This window comes from Necator americanus, chromosome II (assembly GCF_031761385.1).
Source record: "Necator americanus strain Aroian chromosome II, whole genome shotgun sequence".
NCBI lineage: Eukaryota > Metazoa > Nematoda > Chromadorea > Rhabditida > Ancylostomatidae > Necator > Necator americanus.
This window is the reverse complement of record NC_087372.1, coordinates 26036924-26045445: the sequence shown is the minus strand read 5'-3', so window position 1 is coordinate 26045445 and position 8522 is coordinate 26036924. Positions and strand designations below refer to the sequence as shown.

At 44.6% G+C, this 8522-nt stretch overlaps 4 protein-coding genes across 4 annotated transcripts; all 4 read left to right on the top strand.

Annotated features, from left to right (window-relative positions):
• Positions 1-5: 5 nt before the first annotated feature.
• RB195_019498 (uncharacterized protein) lies at positions 6-764 on the top strand (the record flags this gene model as incomplete). The annotated part of the gene is made up of 1 exon (XM_064187368.1): positions 6-764. One exon carries the CDS (start codon positions 6-8, stop codon positions 762-764), a length of 759 nt encoding a protein of 252 aa, XP_064043249.1.
• Positions 765-1095: 331 nt separating this feature from the next.
• Positions 1096-1736, top strand: RB195_019497 (uncharacterized protein; the record flags this gene model as incomplete). Its single annotated transcript, XM_064187367.1, has 2 exons — positions 1096-1264; positions 1324-1736. 2 exons carry the CDS (start codon positions 1096-1098, stop codon positions 1734-1736), a joined length of 582 nt encoding a protein of 193 aa, XP_064043248.1.
• A 99-nt stretch (positions 1737-1835) lies between these two features.
• On the top strand, positions 1836-2210 carry RB195_019496 (uncharacterized protein; the record flags this gene model as incomplete). The annotated part of the gene is made up of 1 exon (XM_064187366.1): positions 1836-2210. The coding sequence occupies one exon, from the start codon at positions 1836-1838 to the stop codon at positions 2208-2210; it is 375 nt and encodes a 124-aa protein (XP_064043247.1).
• Positions 2211-2401: 191 nt separating this feature from the next.
• On the top strand, positions 2402-5912 carry RB195_019495 (uncharacterized protein; the record flags this gene model as incomplete). Its single annotated transcript, XM_064187365.1, has 4 exons — positions 2402-2440; positions 2498-2621; positions 5463-5590; positions 5691-5912. 4 exons carry the CDS (start codon positions 2402-2404, stop codon positions 5910-5912), a joined length of 513 nt encoding a protein of 170 aa, XP_064043246.1.
• Positions 5913-8522: the final 2610 nt, after the last annotated feature.

The following is an 8522-nucleotide window of genomic DNA, read 5'->3' as shown; positions in this document are numbered from 1 at the left end:
GACAGATGAATGACGGTACACTCGACATTCATGGAGAGAAGGTTCCGTCGCGAAATGTAGGAGGTGTTGGTTTTGTTGTGCACCCATGTGTCGCTCATCTTTTCGACTCTCACGAGATCCTGTCACCTCGTCTGGCCAATATTCGCCTCCGCCCTTTGCGCCAAAAACTCATCAGTATCATCAACTGCTACTCAAGAACATCCGCAGCTAATGAATCCAAATTGGACGCGTTTTACGAGGAGCTGGAGGAGGTAATCCGCAACGAGAAGTCCTTCTACAAATTCGTTGTCGGAGACTTCAACGCAAAACTAGGAAAGGCCACAGGAGAGGAGTACAGGATTGGAAGATTTGGACTAGGGTACCGGAATGAAAATGGCAATTGTCTCGCCGGGCTGTTGTCCACCGTTCCCCTCTTTCATGGGAATTCTCTTTTCATGAAAAAAGATCATCGTAGGTGGACATGGGAATCGCCCAATGGCGCGACTCGTGCGGAGATCGACCACATACTCACAAACTGGAGGTGGTGTCTACTTGACGTCTCAGTAGTACCATCCTTTTGTACTGGTTCTGATCACCGTCTCCTTCGTGCGAAAATACGACTTAGCCACATGATGGGAAAGAACACCTGCTATCGGCAACGATGGAGAAAAGAAATCGTCTACGACGATTGCGTACTCGAGGACTTCTTGTCCCAAGGTGGCTGTCACATCGAGGAGGACCCAAATGTGGACTACGAAATGCTGCTCAGAGGATTACGTGCCTGAGCTGAGCGTGCCTCGAAGCCGCGCACGACAAACTTGAATCGAATTTCGAAGACCACCAAGGAATTGTTTTGAAAGAAGATGGGTGTTGACGCTTGATCCGAATGCATCGCACATTGAGGGGTTAGTAGCAAAAATTAGCTGCAGAAAAGCGTTGCAGGAGGATCTTTCGATATACAGACAGAAGAAGATTCTGGAAGCAGCACAAAGAAGAACGAGTCTAAAGAAGTGCCACAGGGATCTACGCGAATATAATATTCCGCTAGCAGCCTTGCTGAGCGAAGACGGGACTCGCAAGTCTTCTCGTCAAGAAGTACGAGTCGCTATCAAGAGCATGAAACTTGGCAGAGCCCCCGGACCTGATTTTATATCAGCAGATTTTCTTCGGGCTGGTGGCCATCCGCTTCATGTAATATTAGCAGCGCACATGATATCCTATCTTCAGAAAGAAAGGATCCCAGACCAGTGGAAGACCTCGCGAACCGTTCTTATCCATAAGAAAGGTAACCGAAAGGACCATCGGAACTACCTCCGATATGCTTGCTGAGCGCGTTATACAAAGTATTCACCAAGATAATCCTCACGCGCATATCTAGGACGCTGGATGAAGCCCAGCCTCAAGAACAAGCTGGATTCCGAAAGGGGTTCAGCAGCTTGAACCACATCCAGACCGTGTCGAGGGCCATAGAGGTTTGCCGGGAATGCCGCCTGCCCCTTGTTCTAGCCTTCGTCGACTATGAGAAAGCCTTCGACAGCGTAGAAACAAATGCAATACTGTCACCGCTGGTCGATGAAGGTGTGGACGCTTCGTATGAGAAGACATTAGCCAATTGCTACGAACGATGCACGACTAGGATACAGCTTGTCCACCGCCCTCTCACCATACCCATTGGAAAGGGGGTACGACGAGGCGATACTATATCGCCGAAGCTGTTCACGGCTGCATTGCAGTGGATGATGAAATCACTTTCCTGAGAAGAAAGAGGCACACGTGTTGATGGAAGATTTCTCTCGAACCTTCGTTTCGCGGACGACATCGTTTTCTTTTCGAGCAGTACCAATGAAGCAGAAACGATGCTCAACGAATTGAACGAAGCAGGCAAGAGAATAGAACTGCGAATAAACAGAAAGAAGACACAGTTCATGAAGAACGCCTACTGCGAGGACGAAAGAGTACAACTTGAAGGCTCTCAAATCGTGGAAACATACGTATACCTCGGACGTTCTATGAACATGGAAAACGACTTGAAGGAAAAACTGAATAGAAGAATGAGAGCAGCTTGGGCAGCATTCGCAGCCGTCAGGGAAGCTACGGACCAACTGAGAGACCAAGATCTTCGTGCTATCTGTTCGACTCGACAGTTCTTCGAGCGCTCTGTTACGCAGCGGAGACGTGGGCAGACACCGTTGCCACGTCAGGAAGTTATTTACTACCTACAGAGCCCTTGAGAAATGTCTTCTGAAGTTTAAGCGGCGCACACAACATCTAGCCGGTCTTCGCAGCTCCGACTTAAGATTAATGTTCCGTCTTCGCGACCCAGCGGAATATGTATCGAAAGTAAAACATAGATGGGCCGGTCACATCATGAGAAGAATCGACGATAGATGAACTAAAAGAACGCTAGAGTGGATCCCAAGAGATGCTAAACGCCCTCGAGGGAGACCGCCAACGAGATGGGGTGACGAGTTCGCAACACGGATGGACCAGCTGAGAACTCCGCTGGATACGGTTCAAGGCCCACGTCAACGTCACTAACGAAACTTGCGAACATCTTGGATGGCAACGGCGAGGGAACGAAACGAGTGGAAGAGATGCTGGGGCCCGCACGTCCAGTGAAGACGGACCATCTAAGAATCTAAGTAAGTAAGTAAGTATAGCAGCTAAAGCATACAGATTCCTCAGAAATAAGTATTCCACGGAAAGATCATATAGTTTTGTAGTTGCAACTGTACCGTTATTCAACTAGTGAGTAATTTAAAACTATGTGTACATTCATATTCATATTCATATTCTTTTCTCATTTGAATACATTTATTCCCACTTTGCCTTGTAGTTGACCTCATTTCAAAAAGCACTTCAGCGCAATTTTGTTATGTATCTGAAACAGATCGCGACAATAAAGGTGGGGGTCAGCTCTGTTCTCCTTTTTCTTATCATGACAGTTCTTCAAAATATGTGACAGAATCCCTTCATTTCTCAATAACAGCCTTCAAGAGGACTGAAGATTAACCTAAGTGATTGAAAGAGCAGAAGTTTTCGAGGTTGTGTTCCACCCAATAGCAGGTAACGTTTATCACGTTAGTTTGCATATATGACAACTTGAAACATCCTCCACAAATACAGAGAGCAGCTGGATCAGAAACCAGTATAAAATGGAAGTGGAAGTAACCCTATGGTCCAAATAATTACACCTCTCTGAAACCCACTTCTCATTTTATTTCGTTAAACTAGTAGGAGCGAACAGCCATCTAAATTGGTTTTTCTGGTGTTCCTTGCGTTTTTGCTGTGAGCGTTGTTACAAGAATGAGTCCCTCCTCGATTCTTATTGCTACGCTCCTCCTCGCCGCCTCGAACGCAACAGCACCGTGCTTCATATCGTCTTGACTCTACTATATATTTCAGTGAGCGAACATTTATTTAAGTGACTTATTCTGCAAAAGAAAAAAAACAAAGGAAAGGAGACAGACCACGTCGAAAATCATACTTAAGCTAAGAGCTAAAGAAAATGAAAGATCGAGAGTCCCAAGAAATCACTTGGTCTGGTCCACTCTAACCATGTATAACTCTGTAAAATCCGTGATTGAGAAATTTGCCAACTGATGGGCAGAATATATGTCCTAGCGCGCGTTTCAAAATCTCTATTTCAGGTAGAAGACGAAGCGACAAACATTCCCCTCATGACGAAATACCGGTTGAGTAATACATATGTTTTGATAGGTGTAAGAACTTTGTTAGCTTTCGCGGAGCGATTCTATTTAAATATCGGTATATCATATGTTTGCCCGGCTCTACAAACATCACGTACATCTAACCATTTTCCCTTTACGTAACTGTAAAATTAGACTTCATGATCCTGTTGTCCATTCAAACTGTGTAGATCCATCTTAAAAGCATCACCCAAACGAATCTGGGGTGATACGGGTTTCAGGCAGGTAATGCCTATACGGGTCGTAGATTGTGGAGAAGAGAGTGACTCCGTTCATCTCTTCCTACATCAGTGTAAACGAACGACCCCGGAACGCAGTTTCTTACGACGGCTTCTGTTGCAATGCGCAACCATTGCGTTCCTCCCCGCCTGCGACTCGTCCGAATGGGTCTTCCTTTTATTAGCTCTCGCAGTTTCGAAATTAATTTCGCATATTTTCATCTTACAGGGCGGATGCAGTGTAGCGGATAGAGGTTCCGCTTCCTGTACGATCGATCGATCGGAGTTTCGAATCCGCCCTAGTGCTCGCCAACCATTTCTCAATCCCTGCGGGGTCGATAAATTGGTACCAGACTTGTCTGGTACCAAAAACACTGATTAGGCAAACACTGACATCGGCTACCCTACGCAAGTCATTGTATAGGCCGGTTATACGTTTCTAAACCCAAACTATTCTGAATTGAAGTGAACTTGGGGGCGCATCCCAAGCGGATTGATTAACGCCAAACACTTCATCCTCTATTCTTTGTTTTCATTATAAAAGCGGAAAAATCCAAGACAAAATCAGAGTGTGTCGCGAAAGTAGTGATAGTGATTTTATGCAGTTTCTCCAACGAACTGAAACGCGCGCTAACCCCTGGGGACAGGAGGAAGTGGTGGTAATAAGTTTTGGGAACCTGGTTCAGTCTCAAAAATCAAAATCACGCTGATTGTCCTTGTTTTTCTTCGAAGGGACTTGTTGTAAAAGGATTTGTATCTGCCGGGAATTTGTACGTTATTTTCTACAAGACAATGCGCTCGGCTGGTTGGTGAAAAGTGTCGCCGGAGTCCGTCCGGACATTATCGAACTATAGCGCCTTCATCAAGACAATACCCCGCCCATACAACGTTTTTGGTGAAAGATTTCCCGGTGAAGAGAAATGCAGCAACGCTGATACAGCCCTTGTCCCAAAGGAGGACTTCCAAATGACTTGCAGCAATAACAGAACTATTGAAAGCGGTGTATCGATGCTATAGAGGCTTGCTTTGAATACTTCGGAAATCATTCGCCAGAATGCCCAATAAATCGAATTTTATGGAATCCTTCTTATTACTTCTGGAAAATATCCTGCAACGTTTCGAAGCATTGTACGGTCTATGGTCAAATTACTTGAAAATCTTTTTTAGAACCACATGTATCACCTTAGCTTCCGGCAGTCTACCATTTGCTTGACTGGAGCACCAGCGTCTCTTGTTAGATACATAAAGGGGATCTTTTTTCTTCTGCAAAGTACGTAAAGAAATCTAAGAATAAAGTCATCGGTCTATCTGCTAAGTTTTTTGTCTAGGGAATTCACTCGTACACGTCCCCTTGTTCAACGGTTGTCGTTAAAGTCACACCACGTCTCCATCTATCTAATTATATTTTTCCTCAATCTTTCATCGGTAATATAGGTGAAAACATCAAATTCCTTCGCGCATACTCTTGAGACGGAATACTTGACGCATCTACTCTCTGTGAGATGTACATTAGCGTTTCTACACTTTGAAGCTGCTTCCGACTCTCCTCATTTAGGCAGTCTTCTCAATGCGCTCTGCGCCGATGGAGTACCAGGGAATTTCGTTCGCTTGCTTGATGACGTGAATCAGCGAACAACTGCTGCAGTGCGAACGCCAGCCAGATGTACAGCATCGTTTGAGGTGGTAATTTGTTTAACGCCGATCGAACTTGTCGATGAATTACTGTTACCTGGGCTCTCCGCTTATGCGAGGAACAACGACGGCTACAAAAAAAGATGTTCAGCAAAGATACGCTAAGGCCATTTCTGCATTTAGCTCTTTAACGAAATGCTTGTGGTCGATCCCCATCACCGACGAAGTCAGGCTGCGATTCTACCTATACGCAATCGGATCGGATCGGATCGGAGACTCGAGCACCACATTCTACGATGATGGCTTTATTGCACAGAAAGGAACCTGCTTAGACGGTCGTTTGGCTACGTTTGGCCTAGGTTTGCCACAATGAAGATCTTTACGTGAAATTGATGTGGTATACCGGCCGATGACACGTGGAAGATATTAACATCGTGCACCGCCACCGAAAGCGGCTAAACGAGTCCCGAGGATTCTCATGAATTCAAGCAGAGAAAATCCTTTGAACACGCCTCCTGGCCGAAACCAGAGGTTCTGGACTGAGGTGGGGAAAGAGGACTTGAGGATAGTCGGCGTTGATAGGTAGTTAAGGCGAGATGTAAGGTTTCGCAGATTAGCGACAAAGGGATTGATACTGTGCAAGCTCTAGCAGATCGAGAAGGTTGGATAGAGCTATCTTCGGGGACGGCACATCTCGGTGAAGATGCGGGTAATCGCTCCAGGCGATGACATCAGCCCACCGATTTAGTCAAGTAGGTCAGTGGCGGACTTTATTACTGTACTATCCATCTGGTGTTCACGGTGAAAAGAAGGCTTTTTCAACTGTGATTTCTTTTTGAAATTTTCAACTGTGATTTTGACATACTTTTCTGTTCATCTTGAATAATTTGGATGGCCTCTCTTTCTGTGTAGGTCGGTGAAATCCTTCAAGCTTTCTTCTAGGGGCAATTTTAGCTTTGACATAACCTCCAGTAGGCTTGTAAAACTTATGATTTTCTCCTTAGAATGTCATTAAGCCCGTGTAAGAAACTTCTTGCCATCTTACTACATTTATACCTACTAGGTGATGTTGATTATAGTCATCCTTCTTCCAGTTCATTCTCTAATTTTCTTACTTTATTTCGTTTCCATACTTCACACTAACATTTCCATCTCATTTACTTTTATTATTTCCATTTGTCGGAATTCACCACAAGTTTGGATTCTTAGTATTGTCTATTATAACTCCACTATTTCTACTCAGCATGATGGCACCATAATTCGCCATCATAACTGGCCTTTTCTGCTTATTACTGTAACGCAAAAACCACCATTGTTGAAACATGCCGTTATTTTCCTATAGGAGCATGATATAACAAACGTATTCTAAACCCCCTAGATTGAGAAAGTAAAGACTATCTTCAAACAATATACACATAATCTGTTGCCATCGTGGAGCTTCCCCTATTAACCTTAAGCAAATTCTCATTCGGAATCGCCTATATGATCGTATTTGCACGACACCGGAGTGCAAAATATGCCCGGATAACAACGAAGGTGATTGCATGAGTTCATGTATTGTTTATATGACTTTCTGTGTGTAATGTGGTGACGAATACATAGAAGAAACAGCTAGACCACTATGTATTCGAATCAAAGGACACCTGGACGGCAAAAGGAAATTATGCATTGGGTGGTCACAGGGTGCGGCATCATAACGGAGAAGATTTTGAAGTTTAGATCACGATTTTGGCGCACGAACCTAGCATTCCGGCGTGCAAGGCTCTGGAGGCTTTTTGGATCCACTCCAAGAGTCCAAATATGAATCGCAAGGAGGAATGCCTCTCCATTACGCGGGAACTCACGCCTTATTTAAGGCTGATATTTGATTGCGCTAGTCACCTCACAACAGGTTTCTAGCAGTGGCAGGACAGTCAACTGATCGTAGGGTACGACGTTATCTTCTACTATTAGCTATGAGGCCCAACGGTTAACGTAGGACTGTCTTTGTTGGGCGTATAAGGCGTTGATCGGATTAATCACGTTCGATTTCACCCCTTTCAGGCTCTGAAGAAGGCGATATTGCCGAAACGTTAGCCACGAATAAAGGATTATAACAACCTCGTGTCCGGCTCTATTAAAGAAAAAATTATTGAAGCATCAAAATGCCAAGGTTTATCGAAAGTCGCACATGGAGACTTCTTTGCAACGTGCCAGCCAGATACCATCGACTTGTGCGAGAGGCTCTATCATTGAGACAGAAGATCACAGTATCTCGCCAATCCATCCACTTTCTACATCGTTGTCTGACTCATCGTGTGGTACCAAAGTTAATAGATCAAAAGCAACTTCACGTTCTGTGCGGTGTACCAAAGAACAACAGACAATTGGTGGACATACAAGCGCGTCTTCTTCGAACATGACTACGTGCCAAACAAGACGAATTATACGTCAATATCAAGAAATGTTTGTCGAAAGAACTCTCATGTTCACGATTTTTGCATGAACTTTGGAGGAGAATAGTGGGTGGGTCGATTTCTATATGTGATTCTAGCCGGTCTAAGACTAAGTCCGCTTTACGGAAAAAGTTCGACAGTTCGCTTAGTAGGTCGCGTAGTGATAATGCACAAAAGTATCAAAAAACAGTCCGCTCTGATCTTAGCGATCGCGAAACTACTGTTAACGAGCAATCTTTGTCTGCCACCTCTCGAGTCACCATACTTGGAGACATTTCTATATCAAAGAACATACAATCAGCGCTGGAATTAGGACCTAGTTCCACACCATCCCAACCTATTTCTACTGCGGTTCTGCGAAAAATCGCATGCAATCTACAAGAACTTCAAGATCGTATCCGTCAAAAAGCAAAATCAAAAACCACTGAGACTGCCCAGCAGCAGTCCAATGCACTTCCGCCTATACCCTTCCCACGTACTTTCTTTAGACAACAGGAACCTAACGCAGTGGTGGATATTAGTATCCCTCTTTTTGCAGATGAACTATT